The sequence below is a fragment of the Chamaea fasciata genome, unplaced genomic scaffold, assembly GCF_029207755.1.
Source record: "Chamaea fasciata isolate MVZ Bird 193981 ecotype frontalis unplaced genomic scaffold, bChaFas1.0.hap1 SCAF_6, whole genome shotgun sequence".
Classification (NCBI taxonomy): Eukaryota; Metazoa; Chordata; class Aves; order Passeriformes; family Sylviidae; genus Chamaea; species Chamaea fasciata.
This window is the reverse complement of record NW_027094091.1, coordinates 49,234,837-49,259,726: the sequence shown is the minus strand read 5'-3', so window position 1 is coordinate 49,259,726 and position 24,890 is coordinate 49,234,837. Positions and strand designations below refer to the sequence as shown.

The 24,890-nt window shown below is 41.0% G+C and overlaps 1 protein-coding gene across 2 annotated transcripts in view; it reads right to left on the bottom strand.

The window, feature by feature from the left end:
- EMCN (endomucin) overlaps positions 1 to 24,890 on the bottom strand; it is a 53,626-nt gene that overhangs the window by 6,764 nt on the left and 21,972 nt on the right. For both annotated transcript variants that reach the window (XM_066186312.1, XM_066186311.1), the window contains exons 5-10: positions 19,835 to 19,957; positions 13,908 to 13,940; positions 11,120 to 11,191; positions 9,419 to 9,514; positions 7,735 to 7,759; positions 6,680 to 6,741 (exon numbers count right to left, since the gene is read on the bottom strand). In XM_066186312.1, the coding sequence (XP_066042409.1) occupies positions 6,680 to 6,741; positions 7,735 to 7,759; positions 9,419 to 9,514; positions 11,120 to 11,191; positions 13,908 to 13,940; positions 19,835 to 19,957 (411 nt within the window). The remainder of the gene's footprint in view (positions 1 to 6,679; positions 6,742 to 7,734; positions 7,760 to 9,418; positions 9,515 to 11,119; positions 11,192 to 13,907; positions 13,941 to 19,834; positions 19,958 to 24,890) is intronic.

The window sequence follows — 24,890 nt, the reverse complement described above, 5'->3', positions numbered from 1 at the left end:
TGTAGGCACTGGGCCTGATCCAATACACCCTGCACACTTCCTCCTCTAAAACATGCTCATGGTTCTAAAGGATAAAGACAAAGAAGACGTACAAGAAAAAAAAAATTGTACTCATAAATCCTCATCCTTTAACATATTTGTTTTAAGTGCATGGAAAGTGGACTTGGTACACAGCTACTGAAGGCTCTTCCAAGCTGAAAGATAACCAGAAAAGAAATAGTACTGCAGTGAAAATGCAGTGTTTTCTTTTTAATTAAAATTTCACTTGTGCAGTATTTGTTTCAATTTTTCACTCACATATATACTCATTTCCAACCATTAACGCTGCATTCTGATGCCAATGTATGTAACTAAGTATTGGGTAAATGGCTAAAATTACAGATTGCAATAAGGTCAGTTTTGATGCTCTGAAACAAACATTTCTTTGTCTCGCCGTTGTGGAAGGATATTGTATTAATCTCACTGCAATTTTCCCTCTCCTCCTGCCCCTCCACATTCAGAATATATTATTCAGAATACACATACAATGCAGAACATCACAACAAAAAAGAGAGTACAGACTGAGTACTATGAGTACAGAAAGTCTTTGCCCTGGGTGAAGCCCTCTGACATTACTGGGAAGGCTGGAAGAAAAAGGATGTAGAAACAGCCTTTCACATAAAAAATAGATTGTACTGCATCTCAGATTACATTGTCTGTAAGAAGAAATTAGTTGTGCTGTTATTCCACTGCAATATCTGCTGCTGAGAAATTGCTTGTAAGTGGCAATCAGATTTGGAGCAAAGAATTAAAGCAAGATTTTCATAAAATCTGATTGCTGAAGCCAATCTTTTATAAAAGTATAAAACTACCCCTGCACACACAGGAATCAAAATGTCTATTTTTACCACACTGAACTAAGAGAAAGATGCTGGAGAACAGCATTAAGTGGGAACCAGTGGCGGGGTTTGCTGTGGGCCAGTGGGTCCAGCACTTGCAATGTGCTGCAGCTTCCCTGCCACACACTTCACCATTTTCCTGCAAACTGCTCCTTAGCACTGTCAGCACGACAGAAGGATCTGAACAATCAATCCACCGTGGCAGAGAGACGGTGTGTGGAAACGTTCAGGTGAAGGCAATTGCTGCTGAAGAGGCAGCAAAGGGCGGGAGGTGGCTCCCTCACGAGGAGCATCTCAGAAAACTGCAGGCTGGAAGGTCAGCAAGTGCTTCACAGGGGAAAACATCACCTGACCCTCAGCAGGCTAAATATAAGAAACTGCTTTAAAAACCCTTGAAAATATGCACAGCTCACAAAACAAATTAGAAATACAGAAGGAAACATATGCTATTTTGACTACAGTTTGAATATGTTTTTGACAACAGTTTTGTCCAAAAGTTTCAGCTGGAAGTGTGTGCAGTCAGAACTTTGTGGTGTGAGTAAACACAGAGTCCAACCACAAGCTAAGAAAGTTTATTCTAAAGTTTCTGTGAAGAAAGAAACACAACTGCAGGCTATTATATGATACAAGGTTTAAAAAATAGAGTATCAGCAAATGAGAAAGAAAAGGAAAGGGAGGGAGGTACTTGATACCTTTCTCTGTTGCAAGGGGACACTTCTATAAAGCAGCTTCTAGGTGTTCTTCATGAAGGAGAAAAAGTGTAAGACCCTGAAACTACATCTCAGACTAAGAAGCAGAAATAATCAATATCATATCCTACATTAGCAGCAGCACCCGCATTTACCACTCCTAAGCACACAGCGTGCCAGCAGACTGCTCTTCACTGACCAACACTGCTTGTCTTGCAAGTAAGTGGAAGAGGGAGAGGAATTTCCATTGACAGAGTGACTCATCTAGTGACTCAGATTCTTCACCTGCTCCTAGAGATATCTACATAGATCCTAGACATGATGAGAAAGAGGCCAAAGTCCCAACGCATATTCGGAAACCTCATGGCCCACCATGGAGTCATGTCCCCTCGCAGGGGTAAATTTCCTTGGGCTGGGTCCCTAATGAGGAAAACCCCAAAGATTTCTTACCTCCTTAAATGCCACAGCCCATGCTCAGATGTACTCCGCATAACAAGAAACAAGGTCTGCACCAGCTCCTGATTTGTCCCATTGTACCAAAACCACATCTGTGGTTTGATGAGTGAGGCAGAACAAACAGCATTTTGGAGGGTTATGGAAAGCAGTGATGAAGACACTGTCATTTGACCACACTGTTTCAGAACACCACAGGATTTTCCATGTCCAAGCCCCAGCACCACAGTAGGTTTTCTTGAGGTACATTCAGCTGAAGCAGGAGGTAACAGCTCTAAGGCCATCATTACTGTTGAACAGCAGCAGCTTTTGGAAGAGATGTGGAACATATGGAGAAGGCAAGTTTTCCTGCTTCCTCGGTTCATGCTATCTTTGCACCGCACTGCGATCAGAGAGCACCTCTAGGTATTAACTGATCTCTTTCTCCAGTGTGATTGTAATAAGTTCAAGGGGTTTCAAATGGAAAAGGTTAGGTGTCTCCCAAATATCCATCTTTGCCAGATACATTTTCCCATCTCCATTTAGTAGCAACACTTGAATTTTCAATTTTTGTCCACAGTGGGTATCTCGGGAAGCCCTAATGCAGAAATATGCCACAAATCCTTCTTCAGCCACTTTCCATTTCAGGTGTCTCACCAAAATCTGAGCTACCTCAGCTCTGATACATTTAACACCCTTTCAGCAAATTCAGTTCAGAGCAGGCAATATCTCTACAAGCCAAGGAAGTCATATCCTACCCTTTCACCTCAAAACAGCTCAGTCCGGTTATAAATCATGCTTTATTGGATCAGCTAATGCTTAGGCTCCAGGATTATACCCAACATGACTGAAATATGATGTCACCTGCACACACCTATGAGGCTTTACATTGAATATTGAACTGGTGTTCTTCTACTAAAAGGGCCTTTCATACATTTTACCTGCTTTGGAATAGTTATTCCAGGCAAGGCCCATAAAAGAAAATTCTGAAGTCATTACTCAGGTATCAATGCTTCTATCACGTCATACACCTGTATGGAGTAGCCTTACCCAAATTTCTATTCACCAACTTTTCTGTAACAGAGAAATTTTCATCCCTCAACATTTTTCTTGAGTCCTAAAAAGGTGATCAATACCTTTGCTGTTTTTCAGTGTAATACACAAGAACCCTTATAGAAAAAGTTAGATCTGTTTTCAAGACAGGCAATACTTTAACCTCATGGCTGATGGTGTTGATCTCCTAGTCATCAATTAAAAGCCTACATCTTATATTCTCAGCAAATATAATTATCACTGATAAGCTATGTTGAATCTCAAATAAATATTCTTGTAGGTAGATTTTCTAGACCACTGTATTGTGAAAGATCACTTATTCCCCCTAGGAAGAGCCACCCTAAATTTGCCTGTACTGTCAACATGAAATGGCTGCCATAAGTCCTGCATTTGTACATTAGTGTAAAACTTTTGAGATGATTTTTATCCAAGCTGAGTTTTCAAGTAAGATGCAAGAACAGGCACCTATCTTGCATCAGGTGTTTCAGTTCACTGAAAAATATGCATGAAAATTTTTCTGAGTCTAGTTTAGTTTTCTCTGGTTTTATACTTTACATACCTTCTATACTAGTTGTGCCATAGAGTTCAAAGCCATTAGCAATTCCATCTTTCTAAGAAGAGTTATAAAAAATGACAATATTAAATCCCTATTTTACCTAGTGTTCCTGATAATACTACTCCATTAAAAAACATGACTTTAGTCTAGGCTTAATTGAAAACTATTCTTTTCCAGTATTCTTTCACATTAATTGTTGGTATTTGAAATAATATTCCTGATTAAAATTAATTCAGTTGTGCCTCTGAAAAAGGAGTCTTTCCTTTTTCTTTCATTTCATACTCACAACCTAATTTTAGAAGTCCTCAAATTGGATCCTTCAGGAATCAATAGACCGCCACAGGTCAGCCCAAGAGAGATGTCCGAGGCAGATGGGATAAACAGCCCTCTGGACACATACATCTCTTTCAACTATGTGCAGCTGGCATGGTTTTCAGACAGATAAAAGAAGGCAAGATTAAACTCACCATAACCTTTGATCAAGATCTATGCACAACACTGAGACAGGGTCTTTCTAGGTTGCTTGTTTGAACAGTTTGTAGGTCCTTATTTGCTCTGTATGTATTTTACAAAAATTATACAATCTCAAAGTCTTCTGTTTGTAATGAAAAGAAAAAAATTTTAAAAACCCCAAAAGTATACTTTAAATAAATCTTAATTTGAATACATATCAAAGGAGAACTTCATTGTAGATATGCTTGACTTTAGGGAAGAGCTGCCTCTGGATAGTGAGAGGATGATGTAGACCTGCCTGTAAAGTTACGGCTGCTCTTTAGATCATTATAATTCCAGTCTTTCTACTCACAACTTTTTTGTAGTTTTGTTGGTACGTACAGAGACAGCCACAACATACTAAGCTGTACTCTAAACAGCTGGACGAAGTGAAAAGAAAAACACTTGTAAAAAAGTTTTATGCAGGGAAATTATTGTCAGGAGTTGTGAGAAGGTCCATGAGTCAGGCAGTTCTTGTGTCTATACCATGAGAAACATTTGCCTTTATGCCTGAGCTTTTAATAAAGCAAGCAAATCTGATTCAAATGGGCAGACATCCTAACATATTTAAAATATCTGTATGAGTGACAAATACTCCTGGAAGAAACAGACCCCTCAGCTGGAGTGCTTTTAATTTAAGAAGTAAAGTGACTTTAAAAACCTAGGCAAAAGCAGGACTTCAATTTCTGTGAAAGCATGTTTAATTTTGAAACATATAACGATGTAAGAATTCAAGTGAAAATGGCAGCCAGTTTAAATATGAATTGTATTAATGAGAAGAGGGCAAGAATCTTGTCTTCTAAGTGGTTATGATTCAATCCTTCTAATCATAGCATGCAGACATCATAGTTCAGTAAAAAAGAATATCAAGCATCCTCTGGATGGAAGATGCTCAGATATTTGGTGAACCAGTAGCTGACTAACAGGCAACAGAGCTCACCTTGTGGAAAAAGAAAAAAAAAGTGAGCCTGTGTCTTTTCCCATTTACCCTGCTGTAAACCATAAACAATTCTGCTACTGTCAGTGAAATCACTTTATCTTTGAAATAGTATGATGGGGGCAAAACTAATCAAAAAACATCCATTAATTAGTTTCTAACTTAATTCATCTCTCAAAAAAACATTGCAATCTTAAGAAAACCTACACACAACTTCATATTAAAAATAAAGCCAGAAGTCCATTTCCAAAGACACACTCTTTAAAAAACCACAACCAAACACAAAAAAACCCTTCCCAAATCATGAAGCTCAGAAGTGCAGCCTCTATCATGCCGAAGTGTAGTTTGCCTTTACCCAGCAGCAGTGGGGCAGAATGACATGTTCTGTGATGGAGCATGCCCTTTCTGACCCCCTCTAGCCCCTAGCTCTGTGTCGAGAGGCCACGGGGACCTTGCACAACTCTGGTTTGCTGCAAGGGCTCCCAGAGATGCCCTTTGGGTCTTTTGGATTGCACAAAAGCTTCTGGGATTTGCAGAGAAGGCTGGAGAAATGAAACTGTGCCTCTCTAGCAAGCAGAAGACAGTTCAGATCAAGTGCTGTATTTCAGAGGACCTCCCAAGGATTTGGACAAAAGGAGAGAGCAGATATTGGTCAGCCTCAGAAATATCAGTAGGAGGAACAGATGGCCGAAAAGCTTAAAAACAAAAAAAGAGTATTATACCTAAGAAGTAAGAGACTGTTTTTCTGGAAGGACTTTTGCAGATGAGGTGGGACCTACATGACTGAGAAATCATTGGGTGAAGGTGTGAAGTTTCACCACGACTAGCTCTACCATGAGAGATTTAGGGGTTTTGATTGATTAGTTAGAATTCTGTTCTGCCTCAGTCTTACTTTGTGCCACTCTATTTTTTTGCAGAACTTATAACAGCACCCATCTCTCTGAGATTTTTCTTTCTTCTATACATGCTATCAGTAACCTTTGCTCCGTTAGGCTTTATTACCACAGATTTTCTAAGAACCTGAAGCACAAGACAAGGGGATTTGCAATGAGAATAGGATTTTGAATGCAAAGGGTGACTGAGTACGGGGCTGACTGAACACTGCTGACACCAACTGCAACAGAATCCTGACTATATACAGCAGACTCCCAGACCTTTTGAGCCCTGGGATATTAGTTCAGTTGGTTGGAACATGGTAATAATAACACCAAGGTTGTGGGTTTGATCTTCACATGGGCCATTCACTTAAGTTCACCTGAGGGTCCCTTCCAACTCAGAACATTCTCTGGTTCTGATATTACCAGTCCTCAAATTTCCTTGTACAGCCAGATATAGCTGATAAATACCACAATCACTGTTATTCCTGAACATCCCTAGCTAGATCACTTACCATCAGTGACTTAAATAAAATATTTTCCTAAACCAATCATACTTCTCACTCCCAAATACTGACAGCACTCACAGTACAGCTGACTGCAGCTCTACAGGATCACAGTCTGGGAATTTTCTCTGTAGAGGAATTGTTCGCAGTGACTTTAACCTGACAGGAACTGAAGATGGGTTTGCTATTGGAAATGACATCCCAAAAACTGCTTGTCTCTGAGCTCAGAGAGGGAAACAGACATACACCCAAAATACTCACCAGTCTCAGGAGAAGTTGTCTTCACAGAAAGAAGTTTGACTCCTTCTTTATCTGACTGGGTCCTGTTGAAGACAGAAAACATTTAAGCAGTCAGCACACATGTTGGTCATACAAACAAAACTCTGAGATTATGGTCCTGAGGAGGCAGCATCTACGCCAGTCTAAATTGGCAGGCATAAAATGGGCTTTGCATGGGGTCATGTAGGAGAAAATACCATATACCAACATCTCTGAAAATGCCTTTCTCTTAAAATATGTAATAAATCAAGTTTAATGATTCCAGGTTTAATCTAGGACTTCACAGAAGAGGTGTATCTGGGGGAAAAGGACTAATGTTTTTTCTGTCAATGCAAGCCTTTTAGCCATGTTGAATTGCAAAGAAGGACCACTTCAGATGTCCAGGGAGTCAGGGCTACCAAGCAAATCAGCAGCCTAAATGTTGCTTTTGGTCATACAAGCAGCCACTGCCAGGCTCAATGGTCTTTAGTTTGTATCTTCCAATAGATCTTTCTCAGTTTCCCTCTCCTCACACTCCTTATGCCACTACTATTTCAACTGAGGCTATGAAAATGGTGCAGTGGAAACAAGATGGGACAGAGAAACATGATGTAATGGGGAAAAAGAGAAATATATATATAAATAATCCAGAATAAAAACGAAACACATTAAAAAGAGAGAAACCATGAACAAAAGAAGGGAAGTGGGAAAAGATGCAGGGGCAGAGGAAAAGGATCAATGGGGCAAAAAGTGAAAAGAAAAAAAAGAAAAAAGACTGGGCCAATGAGTCCTCTGGTGCAGCATAAGCTGTTTATCCATTTCAAAAGGATCAATTGCAAAACAGTTGAGAGTCACCATATTTCTATCCATGCTGAAACAGGTGCTTATCATGCATACAGGTCTACAATAACTACAAGTGCAGCACTTTCAACAGGATATTTCTCTTTGGGATAGCAACTGATTACTATATTTAAACAGAGAAAGATCAAAGAAAATCCTATGCAAAATCTGAATTGCCCTGTGATAGATCTCAAAGCAATGAAAAGGATTCAACCTACTGTTCAGCGCCATTCTCTTGTCTCTCTGGAAGAAGAAAAAAGTTAATATCATTTTGATTCCTGGAATTCAAATCCCAAATATTTAGACATGGCTATTGCAGTTGCTGGCAGAAGGTTCAGTTGCAATTTTGCAGTATTGCATTAAGTTCATAAACAATCAACCAGCTTGGATAGTAATTGCTATTTTTCTGGTTGTCTGTGGAAGTGAACTGATGTTTCTGGTACCGACACTTCTGGAAACCAGGGAGAATGACATTTGACTTGTCCAAGAGCACAACAGAAGCACATTTTTCCCTGCAGCTCCCAGATCCCTGGGTACCTGGCACAGAGGATGTGAGTATGCAATGGTTCTCAAGTACACAACAGCTGAGCTAAAAGATACAGGGTAAGGGGACTGAGGGAACAAGGGTGTTCCTGAGACTGTACCCCCTGGGGGTACAGCCTGGCATGACGTCTGAGAACAGTGTTTGTCATCCCCATTGATGAGGAACAGCTTTGTCTCCAAAATGAATCATATGCTGAATGTATTTTATGCTTATATGCAAGTGTGAGCAGATGGAAGGGGCCAGGGGGTTACATCAGAGACACGGAGCCAACTCCATGGCACCAAGCACAGGGGAAGTGCACTGGATAGATCTGGGCAAATCCTACAGGAAGGACTACATCTATCTACATCTTCCAAATTATTTTGCTAATACAGTGCCTGATGACATTTGTGCATAGGGAGGCTGGTAAGGAAATGTTCTTCATCTCACTTTTTTATCTCTTGACTCTGAATATTTGGTAACTTTCTTAGTAAGGATCACACTTTCCTCTTTTTATCTGGGTCTGTTTTTCCATGTCATTGGCTAAATTGGTTGTGACACACTGTTTGTCTTGGTTTACAGCTTCAACACCCTGTTGTGATTTTGTATTTCCAAGGCCTGGTGATTTCACAGTTCTGCACAGGTCTCCTAATTCATGCCAGCTCACAGGGACAGAAAAACCACAGTCTGGATTCAGATCTGGGTTTTCGCTTAATGGAAATTTACACTTACCTGTGGCCTACTTGGGGAACCCTGAAACATTTGGCAAATGGACTTTGATGGAACTATAACCCATTATCTTAAGTATTTAATGGACAGCAGAGAAACAGATACTGACTTTAGCTGTTCTGTCAAAATCACTATTTCTGAAAATACTGCTTGCTCAGGGATTTTTCTCCATGCACATTATACTGTAACTGGAAAATTTTACTCATGCATCATGTGCATGTGCGTTTGTGTGTGTATGTACGTATCAGGTATATCCCAAAAGAAAACACTGATATTTCCTTGCCTGTATCTAGGAGAAAGATAAAATAAAGTGATTTTGTTGAATATCTTCAAATTTAGTTTTCACTGTCTATTTCTATCTGATTGATTGTGTTAGCATAGGCGTTTGTTAGCTCTTTGTAGCTGCAAAAGCATGAACAAAAAACTTTACAGCATTATATGTAGTCCAAAAATCATTTTTGCTCACACTGGTCTTCCTACTGATTTTGAAAATGAAGTGTTAGTTTCCCACTTGAGGCAAAACACAAAATACAAAAAGCTTTCTCATCAGACTACCACAACAGTGACGGTTAAGGTAATCCAAAAGAGATCTTTTATTAATAAAAAGCACGCTGATTTCTCCCACCCTGCAGAGAAAGCAAACCAAATACCTGGAGTATTCTTCTGGCACATTTTGTACAAAGCCACCAGTGAGAAGACAGAGAGAGTAATGACTATCAGGGTGATGACAATTGGCAAGATAACATCTGCAAAAGAGGGAGAACATAATTTTGGATGCTGCCTCTGACTTAAATTGCCTCTGTGTATAGTACTTGCACACACTAAGGTGAGAGGCACTTTCAGCTCCACTTCACCAAACCTTACCCACTTCCCTGGAGAGGGTAACCTACTGCTCCTGTTATTCTTCCTGCAACCACTGAGTCTCAGGCATGGATACTTTGTGGAGGGAAGACTTAGGCTTCTTCCTTCTCCCACCCTTACTCCTTCCCTGACACTCATGCTACCCTGTGGAACTGGTTTCACCCATTTTTCAGTAAAAGAGCAAGGTTTCAGTACCTGCTCCACTGGGCCCACCATAATTTTGATGAAAACACTCAGCATTCAACCCCAGTGCTGATGGCCTCCGAAGTTTTTGTGAGAAAGTCATGCTCTAGAAATAATTTTTTTAAACAGGCAATTTATTTTTTCCTCTTTTGGGGGGGAAAAAACCCCCAAAAACAAAACAAATCAAAAAACAAAACCAAAAAAACCCACCCCAAAACCCAAAAAGCACCCTGTCTGAAATTCAGCAACTGAAGCGATTATTTTGCTTTTAACATTGTGCACCCAGAAAGACACCAAGGAATTACATAATTCAGTAATATTCTCCACAACGCTTACAACCAGGGATAGAAAATGCAAGATCTCCTTTTAAAATGAGGACATTTCTTTCCTTTTATTATTTCCCACCATCTGCCATTTCCTGACAGGTGTTTCCCAGCCAAGAAGCAAAAAAAGGAAAGAATTATGTAATGAAGAGAAGCTTTCCCTGGGAAATATATAAGCCCAGCTTCTCCCTTTTTATCATTTCTCTGGCAGCAACCTGCCACATTCAAATTCAGCAGGCACTCTGCTGCCTGCTGGCCTAAGCCCTTTGTCAGGGGGAAGCTGCATTCAATGGCTCTGGATGCAATTAATGTTTAATATTCATATAGATGCATCTGTGCATCTATGGAACTAGAGGGAGACAGTTTATAGTGGGAAAAACATCAAACATATTTTGCTTAGTCAGCAGTCTGAGTAAGAAATAGCAAAGCTGCAGCAACACTCTTGCCCCAGAGATGCATAGTATTAAAATGAAAGATTAAGTAGCATGCATCACGCAAATATCAAGGGCTTAAAGAGTCTGCACAAGACTGCCTCCTAGACCTTCTCTCCCATGGTAATATGAATCATACATTCATATCATACCTTCACAATGACATATTCATATAATATGTACAACATGTATATGAACAACTTTTTCATATGTTGCCTTGTGTCTTCTCCAAGAGGGGATGACTCTCTTTTTTTTTTTTTTTTTTTTTTTGGGGGGGGGGCGCGTTTCAATTTTGCCACTTTGAATCAGTACGTGGGAATAATTGTGCTGCTCTACAGCTCTCTCTGAGAGAGGTGTCAACTTACTGGGCTCTGTTTCTCTTTGAGAGGAGTTTTATAACCACCATTTAAATTTGGTTTGTAATACGGCCTAAGTCTGGTAAGGCTACAAATAAAACTGCCAGTTTCATTTGTCTGCTACTCCAATCACTAATCAAAAGCAAAACTGATCAATTAAAAACCCAAAAGCCAGACAATTAAGTAAGAATACTCACTAGAATAGCTGATATCACTCCCTGTCTGAGTCTGGTTTCCAGAAACGCTTTTAGGACTTTCAGAAAATGCCTCTGCAAAAGAAATAGTGCCTTTTAGGCAAACATGTATTGCCAGAATTTGTCAAATAACTCCCTCTGAAAAACTACCCTCCCAAAACAACTACTGTGTCCCCAGTTCTGGAGCTTCACTTGGTGCTTCACATCTATATTTCTTCTCAATAATACTTGGATAACTTGGCAAGAGGGGTGGAAAAGTTTATCTAGTGTGGCCTAAAGAAACATGCACTTTGTATAGGTGCAGATTTCCCTAGGATCCTCTGCTTGTCCACTTGCACGTTATGAGCTACAAACTTTTTCACTTTTAGGAGGTTGTGGGACTCTTCAAGAGGTACTTACAAGAGAATTTTTAACAAGTAAATAAACAAGAAAGAGGGTGAAAATTAGACCTGTCTCCAAGAGAAGAAAGACCAAAATATTTCACTGCTAATTAAAAAGAAAAAAAAAATAGTGCTAATAGTAGATGAAGAAGTCCGAAGAGATGCAATATTAGTAGAGAGCAAGTTTCTTGAGTGCTGTTATGGAGGAATGTGCCTGCTCTCTGCCCCATTTGGAGAGAGCAATGTTGTGAGCCTCTGGGACATTTTTTAGGGCTGGGTTTAAAGGAATGCATTTCTACCTTCAGGTGCTAATCAGAATTTGAGTCAGGTAACAACAACGCAAAATATTATTACCTTGCTGCATACAGCCTATGAAAAACAATCACTGAACTTCCAGAGAGGAAACAGAAAATGCAAACATTGGCATTTCCCCAGATACATTATATAGCACATGGGATTGGGTTCCATATTGGATGAAGGCTTGAGTAGACAAGTGCTCACTGCTACTGAAGGAGCTGACTGGCTGGACAGATGTGATGCAAGGTCATGCATTTCCATTGCCTGCCTAAACATCAGAAGTGGCTCTCAAACAAAGGTGTCTGGGAAAGGTGATCTGTTAAAAAAGGGTCCTAGAAGAGGTTATAGTTCCATATATAAGTAGTGAGAACATGGGGTGGCAGCCACTGAGGTTTTGTTGGTCAGGTACCTACTCACAATCCACACCTATAGGATTGCATGGTTCCTCTTCCCAAGAACAGGAGAGGGCTCAAATTGTAGAGTGGAAGCTATGAAATTAATCAAGTCATTAAAACCGATGTCCTTTGGCCATTTTCAGGTCTAGAATGCAATTTTGTTCTACTAAGTCTCTGAAAGACACATCCCTATTTTTACAGAAACTTTTATGTAGGCAGTACTTGTAACTCAAATCCATGGAGTTACAAAAACAAACAAGGTTTGTTTGTCCCAACCATGTAGAAATTCCTCTTCCTTTAAAATCAGCAAAACTGATTTTAAACTCATGTCCATTATAAAAAAATGTTTTAGTGGTTGTTTTCTTTCCCCCTTCCCCTTCTACCCTCATTTGTCTGGACACAGACAGAAGCCTTTTGGAGAAAAATTCGCACTTACTAGGTGCTTGTGTGGTGCCTAAACAATACAGTCATAGCTGAGACATTCTGATGCTATAGTACAGGAAACAATCATTGTCCAAGACTTTATCTCTGAAAAATCACTGTTTCTTTAAAGCAGAAGTTCTCTTTCCCTTGCTGCCTGTCTGCTGAGGGGTGATAACGTAAGGCTGGAAACTGAGCCATCATCAAGTGACTAAAATAATTCCCATGCATTCTTAATTCCATGTGATTGCTTCAAATTTCCCAAGGAAATATTACTGCCTTTTTGTTACCTTATCTGGTATACTACATGATATACAGGGCAAGCAGGCAATTATCACACCAGTGAGTTACCCTGGATACTGACTGGAAACGTCAACAGAAACAAACTGCACTGAAAAACAGGAATGCGTATCCCTGCACTAGTGCAGGAGATGTGTGTCTCTCCTCAGGAGAAAAACTGAGGACTGAAATCCATTGTTTTTTGTTTTTCCTGGTTATATGTTAATTGACCAAGATGTGAGTAATGAAAGAAAGAAAAATCCATAGGTTAGCATTTTACCTACTTGTGGCCATCAATAAGAAATATGACAGCTGAAAAGAAACATTACCGAATAAAACAGAGTAAGGAACTAAAACCTTAAGCTCATTTCCCCACTTCTTTCATTAAAGTTTCTTACAAGTCAGCCCCTCCTGCCTAGTTTGTCTGGATCTGGAAGGTATTTTCCAGTTATGGAATAATCTGGGACCAGAATAAAAATGAATTGGAGAAATACATCCACCATGGTAGCAGGAGGACCAAGATTTTGCAGGCAGCACCAGAAAGAGCTGCAGGGACAGTACAGAAGAGACTGTTTCCTGATAAGCCCAGAGAAAGGAAAATAGGACAATACAGGTTCATCAGCACAGGAAACTTGCATTACTCTGGGACTTGCTGCTTCTCACTACAGGATGAGGAACAAGAGCCACTGACAAGAACGAGCTCCTTGGTAAACACTCTATTTATAACAGCTTCCCATTGCATCACGTAATATGCCAGGCCTGATTTTTTCTGTGGTCCCACCCTGTTTTCTTTCCAGTATCTGCTAATCCAACATGGTATTCAGTTGAAATCACAGCAAAATTACTCAGTGCTACAAGCTGAACATCATTCTTCCACTGCTCTGTACTCTGTTTCAGGTACATTGTTCCCCAGATCCTTCTTGCTCCCTGAACATTTCCTTTCCTCAGGCTGTCCTTCTCCCATCCCACACCAGCCTTTTTCATCAGTGTGCATAGAGCAACCTTTTCTACAGCTCTTACTTGTTGAATTTGTTGGAGAGATCATGGGAAGGCCTGCAATAAAACAGAAAGAACAGTTTTGTTAGCATCTGTTTTAGATGTCCAGTGTCTTCGCATCATGCAAACTGGCAGAGTCTAGGAACATGCTCATTAACCCCCACAAAAAGTGCTGCCTCAGAAGTGACATGCTAACACTGTTCCCAAGCCCAGAAAGTCTAAGCGGTGAAAGTGTCCAGCCATCCCTTATAGATGGGAGTAGAATCCAAAGCCCAGCCTACGCTAGGTTGTTACTCTACTAAAGAGAAGAAAATCCTGAATTAATTGATACATTCCTTAAAAACTTTTTCCAAAACTGAAAAAGTGCCTGGGAGTGAATAGTTGACATTTAACTGACAAGTAAGAGTTTTAATAAAAGAAACTAATTGAGACACGTCTTCAAGAGTCACAAAACCCTTAAAAAAGAAATCTTTGTTTATTGTCTTGGTGCTTTTGGCTAGCAGACTGCCAAACAACAAAAGCAAGAGGCACTGGTAATGAGGAAAAAAATTGACCTTACAGAGCACTGGGCACAATGCTTACTGGCTCTGCTGTCAGCTTCCCCGAGCTACTTCACAGGTTTTTGGTGCACAACATATTTTTTTTTGTTAGCATGGTGCTGTTCCCGCATGTCTAGACTGTGGCAGGCTTGGAAATTAGAGTGGCTGTGTCCTCTGTGTCCCAGCTGTGCCAGGTTGGGGTATCAGAGAGGCAACATCATGAAGGCAGCTGTAATTCCTTCAGCTGTAATTCCTAAGCCTGCCCCCTGACTGCCCAGGTTGCAGTGCTCCTCTAAACCAGTTTCCCCGGGGAGCACAAATCCACTCTTTTACCCTCACTACACTTTCTGTGCTGTGGGCTGGTGCTTTGCACAAGACAGCTCCTGCCAGCAGAGCTGTAACACACACTGTTCTATTGCTGTGAACATACTATTTGAAAACCAGAATACTGCTCTTGTTTTTACTTCTCTCTACACACAATTAAAACCATGGATCACTTCAGCCACTGGGGTGCAAATAACTGCTTTTGCTAATGGTACATGTGACAAAACTTAAACTGCATTTTAATCACAAACTTCCATGAAAAGTATGTTTAGGCTGAAAAGCTAAGTAGTTAAAAGTCAACAGAAAGAGTTCTTCTTGAACATATTAAATATTTGCAATGCTAAGTATCCTGAATGTATACAGTTACCTCACCCTGGCTTCCTAGAATGCAGAGGAGACTGTTTTCCTAAGCTTTTCGTCATCTCATCAATCCTTCTGCAAACAGCAGTATCACTGTGCTCTAAGAGGATCTCTGTGATGAATCATTAGGCAATGTTTATAGCATGTTTGGGCAACATTATCAACAAAAGCAAGCAAAAGCCTTCAGGAAGTTAATAAATCACTTGTCAAAGGAACAACACAGTACAGAATGCAGGAGGACACACACCTGGCATTAAGGAAACATCCAAATATGATATGATTGCTTATTACCAGAATACTGCCTTCAGCCTATAAGGTGTGGGATGCCATGATAAAAATACGATGTGATCACACAGTGTGTGGGCAAACTAGCAAACTGTAAGGCCCCGTGTGTTCATATTCTCAAAGAAAGGCAGAAGACTTTGTCAAGTCTTACACACAGGTCACTTCTCTAAGAAGTCACTTTGAACATTGTCTCTCAAGTCTGTGGAACTTTCCTTTGAATGAGCTCCAATATTATAACATAATTGAACATTTTCCTTTACATTCACTTTTACAAACAAGTAGAAGCATCTTGGCTCAAATTAAAATAAATAAATAAATAAATAGAAAAAGCGTTTGAAGCCCAGGACTGATACTCAAGTTCACCTCAAAGACTAAATGGCTTTTCAAACTGGAATGCAGGTGACATAAACACAGGTGATATAAGTCTCTGCAAACAGGAAAGGCTGGGGGATATGTGCTTCAGTACCCACTGGGACAACCAAAAGCCATGCAGCTGTCCTGGTCAGGCCTTGCCTATTCAATAAACCCAGACAGCAGAAATCATCCCAGGGAGGAAACATGACAGCAGCCACCTGCCCTCTCTTTCTGGGCCTCTGTTATTTTTTAACAACTGCACACACCTACACAAAATAAAACTACCAGCATCTTTCCAGAAGGTATCTCACCCAGGTTTTGCTGGAGCATGAAAAATTAAATTGGAAAAATCTCATGCCTTCCTCTCTCCCCATCTCCAGAATGCAAGCAAGGCACCGGTTCACCCTCTGTTCAGAGATCACTCAGTCCTGCCACGCAAACAAAGCTGTGCTTATCAGAGTGATTCAGCAGGTGCTTTCAGTTTGTGTTTTCTAAATAACCATCCAGTGCCCTTTCTGGTGCAGGCTCACAGGCTGCTGCTCTCCAGAAAGAGGACAGAAGGAAAACCAGCATTTCGCTTGGTAACAGTTACTGTAGTTGCTCTAGCTGCCTGTACAGAGCTTGCTACCTCCTTTGGGGCTGCAAGCAAGATGCTCTGCATAAATAATCTGGGAAGATTTCCAGATTCATCATGAAAGTAAGGTGTGCAACACTGGCTGTGCTGTGTTCCTCCTTGTGCAGTAAGGAGGACAAGGATAAAAAATTTGGCTCATGACCATGGTTTGATTTGAAATTGCCTGCCTGAGTCGGTTCAGCACTGATGAGAAGCTCGACAGATGGAGAAAGAGACCAATAACTAAACTCTCCCCACTCCGTTCTCCAACAGCCGCTACCTAAGCAGCCTGGATACCCTGCAGTTTGCTACTTCTGGTTTTTGGAGTGCAGCCACATCCAACTGTGTTCACTGGCAAAACAAACGAATACATTTGGCTGATTACTCAGAGGGGGTATACCACAATATAAATCAAAGCAAAATTAAAAACTTGAAAAAGCCTTTCTTGGCCTGACCACACCATAGACCTGTAATAGTGTTAACTGAGGCTTTGCTATGTTTTCCATCTCCCACAAACTTCTGGTTTTGTGCCTCTCTCTTTGTGAAGGAGCTGAAGATACAGTGGGTAATTTTTATCTAATATCACTATCCAGAGTTCCTGCAGTTTGTGTACAGAAAGAGTCAAACCCTACTAGTCTTACTCATAAAAAATTTTCTTAGGGAGATGCGTCCTGTGAATCAAGTGAGTAGGATTTATAATTGGAGGAGTGCAATAAAGATATCAATAGATGAAGCAGGTTGATTCATCTGACAGTTTATTATAATAGATCATTTAATCTTACCACCCTGCTGGGTGAACTTAAGCTCATACTGCTTTATGGTTTTTTCGTTGTTTAGATCACAGAATAAAAAGCCACAATACTTGCAGTTTCTCAGATGTATTTAGACTCTAATCTCCAATTTTCATTAATTAAACAAAAGGAGAAAATTAAATATTAGCAAGCAATCCTCTGTGGAGGCGGAGAAGGAGTGGGAGGTATGTTCTACATGACAGCCAAAGTTAGAGAAGTGCATGTGCCAACAGCACGCATGCAGGTTGCTCTCTTTGCTAAAAACAGTCTTCATTGCCTCCTCTAGCCTGGGTGAGAACTATGCAGCACCTCCTCTGTGACTGTGCTTTCACTCTCCTTTAATACAGCAATACTGTTCTCCGATGTTCCTACACATTCTTTCCCAGGCTCCCCCACTCATCTCAGTCACTCTCCAGCTCTCTGTAGCACTCCTCCCACACCCTGATCTTTTGATATGGCTGATTGGAAATTTCTCTGCGAAAATGTGCTTTCTTCTTTTTCTGCATCAAGAAAGGAAGCTTTCACCAAAATGGCTTTTTTTTAAAAAAAAATGGAAAATGGTCTCAAAACTAAACATATTTAGCCAGCTGGATTATTTTGGTTGGGCATACCAAATAGAAATGTTCTGGTTTGGATCCATTTCACATTAATTTGTCTTCCTCTGAGCTCCCACGCAGAAGACGTGGCTCAGACACCTCCAGCTTGCAAGCTATTGTATCCCCCAAGGGCTGCAGCCTTGGCACACACCAGCCCCTGCTCTGGTGAACAAAAGGCATTCAGCCCCTGAATGTGAAATTCTGGAGAACTAGAAATAAATAATCTAATGGCAGTGTGAGAGGTGGCATTTCCTCTAGTCTCAGCACAGGATGAAAGAACTGGTTTCACACTTGCATTGCCTTAAAATTATTAGGGTGCAGCATATGGCTTCCCCTGGGCCTGAGCAATTGCACAGAGGAGAAGAAATCTGTTCAGAAGGAACCAAGACATTTTTTCTTTTTTAGCACACACAGAGAATAAGTGAGCAAGGGTGGTCTAAGGCTTAACCATTTGGGATAGGCTACCTACCACATCAGGGTGAGAAAGAGGATTTCTTGTATATACAAGCTTCAAGAAAGAAGCAAGGAGCTGGTGCTGTGAGGAGACAGGAAAGGTGATAGTGTGGAAATGGTACAGGCAGAAGTGATTCTGAAATGGCGGTTTTATGGGAACTCAGAGCACTGGCTATGCCAATGATACCTAGACTGACTGCCCCTGGATAGACGGGTTCTTTCTGTCTTGGCCAGGCAATTATAGTTCTGGCATCTTGGGTAGTCTCGGAGCTCAAGAAGATTTACTGGTTTTACAGCAAAGTAAGCTGAGTAAGATGGTGACTTTTACAACCAGACCCCAGGAAGGTTGTAAAACTTTCTTGACAAATCTTAAGTGTAAAAATGTAACTGTATACACAGCATAGTAGGTAATTCAATACACATGATGCATAGTCAGATATGCATTACAATTGAATATTAACCTGGAGAATTTACCTGAGTGAGAGACCCTTTAATTAAAAATGTTGAAGTAAAAATGATTGAAGTATAGCAGTGGTGAGGTTTCTGTACTATGCCTATATTTGCCAAAAGACAAGAAACCTTACAGGAAAGTCAAGTAACCACAGGTCACAGTATATACATTATGGGGAATGGGCTTATTGAAATCATTGCAAAGACTTCTCTCTGAGTCAGTGGCCTTGAGTTGACTTTAACTTCCTTAAAATGCTTATAATCTTTTTTGCATGCTTCTAAGCATTTCAGTGCATAGTGAGCATATGATATTGCTCCAGTTTTATATCCAATCCTATCCTTTATGAGGAAAAATTACAGTACACACACGTGCTTATCTCCCACAAACACAATCCAGGGGTTGCATAAAGAGTCTTGTACCCCTTGGGGGATGTTAAACATTACTATTAATAATAGGGATATGCAAACAAAGACAGTGTCCTTGTTGGATTTACACACATGTAGCTAAGAGTTAGTACTAAATGAAGTGAAGGCCCAAGAGATCTTAAGGAAACCTGAATAAGTGGTTCTTCAAAACCTAGGAAAGTAAAGCCAGCTAGAAGCATAACAAATGATCATGCACATGACCTGGCATCTGCATTCACCACAGTGTTTCTTAGAGAATGCATATACCAAAACACACCCAGGAAAACAATAAAACTAGACTGGAGCTGGGAAGAATTAAAGTATTTTTGACCTTGCATGCAACCATGTTGTACTTTGAACAACATCATTTAATTGGTAATGTGCATTGAATTTCTCTCCAGATTTTTTAATAACTGCCAAAATTATAGCTGTTTTCTCCTTTGTCTCCTCTGCTTTGCAGCCAGGGAATTTATCTTGATGACCTCCTCTGACAGTCAATGCTACACAATTACCTCACACAGCATGTGTGAAGATTACTATTATCACTTGTAATTTATATCCTCCTGTAATGACACCATGTATCTCAACTGAATGTTTGGAAGTTCACCCATCACTCAACATAACTTCAGGGCTAGATGACATGGACACAGTGTACTCTGCATGAATAAGATGTGGTCCTCATTCCAGAACAATGCACGGCAAATGAAGAAAAGACTCAAAATTATTTGCATCCTTTTACCTGCTTGTATAGAAAAAGAAAGTGTATGTTTTCAAGACTTACCTGAGGTTCCAGAAGGAGGAGTGTTTCTTTCTGGAGAGACCGTAGAAGAAAAAGACAGTCCTGAAGTAGGTGCAGCACTCAAATTCTCATTTTGTGCCAATTGTGTTCCATTTGCTTGTGTAGCTGGAAATGAGAGAGATGTTCAGGTAAGAGGCACCTGCACAGGCATTGTCTTAGATCCTGGACCATCCCTCAGACAAATGCTCTGACCATCAGAGAAAAGACTTAAGGTAAGAAAGCGCTACATATTCTGGTCACTGCCCCTAAAGGAACAAACCATCCTTATGGAATTGTTACTCCTGGCATAGCTAAGGCACCTTCAAAGCACATCGTAGCAAGAGAAACAGCCTCATAGCTGCGCCAGCAGACAACCCAGAGCTCTGAATCTGGACCCTAGAATAGTTAGAGTGTTGCACCAAGAGCAACATGAGCAGAAGAAAGAAGTTCAACTTACTGCCCTCTATATTTTCCTTCATTTTAAAATCAATCAATCAAGCTTCAGTTACAATTGTCACATAATGCGATACTGTAAAAAGTTTAAGGGTTGCAATTAAGCAAAGAGTTAATTATTTCATTCTGTGCCGTTAAGGCCTAGGAAACAACATATACCTGAATATTAATGTATGAAAAATAAATTGTCTTATTTCTCCTCTTAATCAGTCAACAGGAGATCAAGGCTATTGTTTCACAAGATTTGCAGCTTAAGGTGAGGCCAAGACAATGGTGCAGGACATGACCTGAGCCCGTGGAACTGAAGGTCACTGAATGACCAGAAATAATTTAAGATATGCCAGCACTGCCCATAATTCCTATGTCTATACTCGAACCTCAGAAGAAAAACAGGCAAGAGAGTGCCTACTGAATGAAACATAGAGGTGCCCAAGAGTAACCTTATACTTCCTGTCCAATACAAATCAGAGAGGTGACTGAGCTGTAAACTGTTTTCAGTGTCTCTTCATATTAATTTTAAAACCTGGAACTAAAACAAATTTAAGACGTTTCAGTCAGCAAGCAACATCACATACATGCAATATGTAAATCTGGAGGAATGCTTCATCACTCACTTTATCTAGAAACTGATTACCAGTTTGGCCTCTCAAAGAACTCAAAGCTTCCTATGCTAAAAACTACACACCTTTAATTTGGCCTTTCCCTTTCCCTCTTGTTCATTAAGTGCAGCACCTTAGAAAGGCAAGCTCCAAAAATCAATAGGCTAAGAAAGAGTGAGCTGAGGCCACTGGAGCCAGGTGAATTCATAAAATTTTGGAAACTGAGAGAAGCTGGGCAGCCAGGGATGATGTCTCTCAAGGTTGAGGCATGAACATTATGCAAAACAACTGAAGTGCCTAAAACTTCCATTGGAATTCTAGTGATGAGAAGCAGCATTTCACGTCAGCTTCCTTCAGAAACTTCAGCATTGTACCCCTTCAATACACAAGTCTTACCTGCAGTAGAGAGGAGTGCAAAATCCTCTTTACCTCATTTTTTACTATGGTATAGTGCAAGGATCTGGGGATGTTAACAATTCTTACATTCTCTTAATGGAAGCTTTAAATCAATCTTTAGAAGCAAACTTTTTCGATATTTGATTCTTATTGTTGTGGCTCCAGACTCAAAATTTATATGTTGAATTTTAATCTGAGACTGATTTTTAAAAACTGAAAAAACCCCCAAACTGAGGTGCCTCCCTCTATCCTTATAAGATGCAGAGGCTTGTAGCAGTAACAGCAACTATCTTGTGGCCCCCTTGACATAGGTTAGTAGAGGATTGCATGGGAAAATGAAAAGTAAGTCAGAATAACAGTGCAGGGACACTCAAACACAAATATGCTTTGTGAACACTGCAAAACAATCAGGTGTGTGGGAGAGAGGAGGAGTGAGGCAGCCAGTTACCCTGTAACCCCACAGAGGGCTGTTTTCCCATGGGGATCACTCATTCCACGCATCCTATCAGTCCTGGCAGCAATCCAGCCTCGGGTGCTCCTCTTGTGTTTGGGAGCTGTGAGAACAGATTGTTCTCAGGAACACGGGCTGTGCTCTGGATATGCCTTGGCAGGGGATTGGGAGGGGAGGGATGCTGGCATTTCCATTTCATTGTTTTTTTAATTTTCCCTGGGTGAGATTCTCCCAGTGACCCAGCTAGCACCAGGTATGACTTACACCTTTATCTAGGGCTTGGCATAAAGCTTGTTGCATTTTTTTTTTGCCAGACTGCAGAACAGGCTCAGTGCGCCCTGTGTCAAGGGGCAAAGTAGATGTGCTGCAGGGCAAAAATCCGTGTGCCAGTTTTCACTGCTTCCAAGATGGAAGACGCGACCTGGCGGGTAAGGCTCCCTTAATTCCACTGCAAGATTAAATCCTAGCAACCCAATTCTCTGCCGACTTGTGGCTCTGAAGCAGCTTTTAAGCAGCATCCAAGCCTCACGCCTAATGCACAGCACAGGCTCTACCACCAGCACATTCAGCAGATGAGACAGCTTCTGCACCAAAAGCCTGTGGGAACAGAAGCATCCCTACCCAGCCACCGCTCACGTACTCGACAGCACGGAACGCGTGCTAGAGACGTGCCTTTTCGGTAAATCCCGTAACTCGTCTCTCTGTGCGAGCTTTAATTCGGTCTCGGCGGCAGGAGACAGCGCAAGCCCTCGCTGCGGGGACAGGCGGGGGACTGAGCGCGGGCTCGGTGACTCAGCCCTGCCATCCCCGCTGACACATCGCTGCAGTCATTCATCACGCCTCGCCTCAGCCAGCTGCAGCGCGCATTCCTGCCCGCTGCCAGGGGGAGGCCTGGCCCCGCAGAAAAGCAACACGGCGCACAAGGGCGGATGCGGCTGCTGCAAAAGCGCTCCCATCATCGGATCGTGGGTTCGTTGTCAACAGCTGATTATGAATAAAAATGGTAAAGCAGTACAGAGCGTAAAATAGCTGGGCAAATGGGGGTGATTGCTGCAGCAGCAGAACTCTGGTGGTGATGCAGCTCTCCCTGCTGATATTTTGATAAGATAAATGGCAGTGTGTTAACACGTATTTGGTAAAGGGAGATTCAACAACAGAGAACCTGAACCTGCCCTGAAAACTGCTGTCTGAGCTTCAGGAATTTCCTTACTAGCTATGCTTTGAAAATCCTTCATTTTCTTTATCCAGCTGAAATTCAACACATATCCTCACTTGATTTTAGTTTTCTACTCTACTTTCTACCTATGTATAATTGACATACATTTTGGCATTTCCTGACGGTACTTTAAATTTTCTTTACAGTAAGCTGCTACCTAATTAGTTTTGACATTGCAAGATGCTTCAAGTAACCCACAAATACACTGCATATATCTGTACTCTGCAAAGAATATAGACATCTCTATGTGTGTTGAAACCTTTCCTGACCAATAAATCAATCAAGGAAACACTTTTAAGGGGTAAAACGAACTCCACCCAAACCACATTAAAATACCAGCACAAAAGCTTTTTTAAATGGAAGACTAAAGCTTGAGCTAGTATTTTTAGCACTAACACACATACAGGCCTTGCCCTCATAATCAGTAGCCTGAAAAGCCATTTGCATTAATGAGTGCACAAAAGCTTTGAAAAATCCCATTGTAGCAATTCCAATGACATTTTTGCCCATTCAGAGGAACGAAAATTGGCTAGGGAGGTAACCAAACAGATCTCAGTTTTAATGTTTACATCCACAGTTGATTGCATGTGCTGTCTGCAGCTTTATGTTTTCTGGTAAGCAAAACCCCAAAGTATTTTAAAATACATATTTTAAAACTTCTCTCTGCATAAAATATCTCAGCAGCCAATTATACCCAGTGTTCACCTACAGCATGTGCTAACAAACTGAGGAAAATTGAGCAGTACCTGTTATAAGAATGCTTTTCTGGTAGTGTTCCTGAAACAAAACTTATTTTTTAATTACCAGTAGTTTGATTTAAAAAAAATCCTCCACTGCTTCCCTTTGTTGCATTTTAATATTTAATACACTACTGCACCATAATGCATAATCATTCCGGAAAGTGGCATGAGATAACTCAGAAACACAACAGTCAAAAATCTACTCTTATTTGTCACATAACACCTTGAATACTGATCTTAAGTAAGATGCTTGCTCCATGTCCAAGGGAGGAAGAACAGAAAATTTTGTGGCATTTCATTTCTTATTCTCTTTGATAACTTCAAGTGTCCCAGGAAATGAAATCCTGATTGTAGATGCAATGTGTGATACCATACACATTCTTGTTTTAAGGGCCTGAACTGCACAAGTGAGGTCACTGATTAATGTGAGCACTTAGATTTGACATCTTATATTGATAAATAAGAAAGCTAAGGAGACCAGTCTAACATTGGCTTCTAATACAATAAACAAGGCAGGAAGGCAAGCAGGAGAGATTATTTTTGTGGCGTGAGAGGAAAAGAACACTGAAGTTTGAAAAAAATAAAGGACAAAGATGTTTGCTAGATTTCAGTGTATGGAGCACTGGGGGCTTTTCCTGAACCTATAATAAAAGGTGGCAGCAGCCACAGAAACTGCAGCAGAGACAGGAAGCCCTGTCAAATCTCGGTTGTGTGAATGCAATCATTTGCTGAAGCTTTCAGAAGGGACTGAAGCAAAGAAAGGGATGACTTCCATTACAAAACAGCAGAGCTTTTTTATTAAAAATCAGGTGTAGCAAAAGTAAATTCTGAAGTAAATTTTGAAATAAAGGCACCACCAATTTCTGCCTCAGTTTCACACAGCCAGTGCAAAAACGGGGAGAAAAGAGTGCTAGTGAAAAAGAAGGAGAATGCAGCCAGCTTTCCTCCCCTGTCCGTTTTGAGAGCAGGAGTGCTGCTGTGCCGGCGCTGGCTTCAGGGAGCGCAGCTCTCGCCGCCCGACGCTGCAGCCGGGGGTGGCGGCACGGGCTGGGAGGACGCAGGGAACGAAGCCAGGGATACTCTGCTGTGCCCGTGCTGCGGTGGAAACGCAGGCATGGCTGTCTCCAGCGGCCAAGGGTGGCCGAGGGATCTGAGGGTTTTCTGCAAGGCTGGTCACACACACAGAAGCCCCAGTGCCACGTCT